Consider the following 558-nt stretch of genomic DNA (forward strand, 5'->3'; position numbering starts at 1 on the left):
GAAGTCCAGGATTTTTCCCAAATCTCAAGTAAAAATCCAGGATTTTTCCCAAATCACAAGGAGAAGAAGTCCAGAGTTCCCTGGCCGTAGGGGTTGGAAGTCCAGACGAGGTCGGTCCTCCCGGAATTCGCCAACATTCGGGAAAACTCAACGTTGACCGCCGCCAAAAGTTCCTCATCCACGGGTTCCTCCAAATCCCAGCCGGATTCCGACGGCGGCTCCGGCTTGTAGCAATCCACGGGGAAGGGATACACGACCAGGTGGAGGTCGGGCAGCTCCAAGGTTTTCTGGAGCAGATCCTTGAGCGCGGCCGTGGACAGGGAATTGCCGTAGAGTCCCAGGAAGCGCAGGCGGGAGCAGCGGCGCAGCGTGGGCAGCAGCGCGTCCAGGTGGGAGTCGGCCATGCGGCATTCCATGAGATCCAGGTGCAGCAGCGAGGCCGAGGTTTCCTCCAGGAGCAGCCGCAGCGGCTCCAGGAGGCCTTGGGAGAAGTCGTGGCCGCTCAGGTCCAACCTTTTGAGGGCCGGAGCGTGGAAGCTTTGGGAGAGGAAGGCGAGG

The 558-nt window shown here is 60.4% G+C and overlaps 1 protein-coding gene across 1 annotated transcript; it reads right to left on the bottom strand.

The window, feature by feature from the left end:
• Nucleotides 1–6: 6 nt before the first annotated feature.
• LOC120511915 (leucine-rich repeat-containing protein 14-like) lies at nucleotides 7–552 on the bottom strand. Its single transcript, XM_039729557.1, has one exon. It carries the CDS (start codon nucleotides 414–416, stop codon nucleotides 54–56), a length of 363 nt encoding a protein of 120 aa, XP_039585491.1. The 5' UTR covers nucleotides 417–552; the 3' UTR covers nucleotides 7–53.
• Between the last annotated feature and the right edge of the window lie 6 nt (nucleotides 553–558).

The sequence above is a fragment of the Passer montanus genome, unplaced genomic scaffold (assembly GCF_014805655.1).
Source record: "Passer montanus isolate IOZ18808 unplaced genomic scaffold, ASM1480565v1 scaffold6982, whole genome shotgun sequence".
Lineage (NCBI taxonomy): Eukaryota > Metazoa > Chordata > Aves > Passeriformes > Passeridae > Passer > Passer montanus.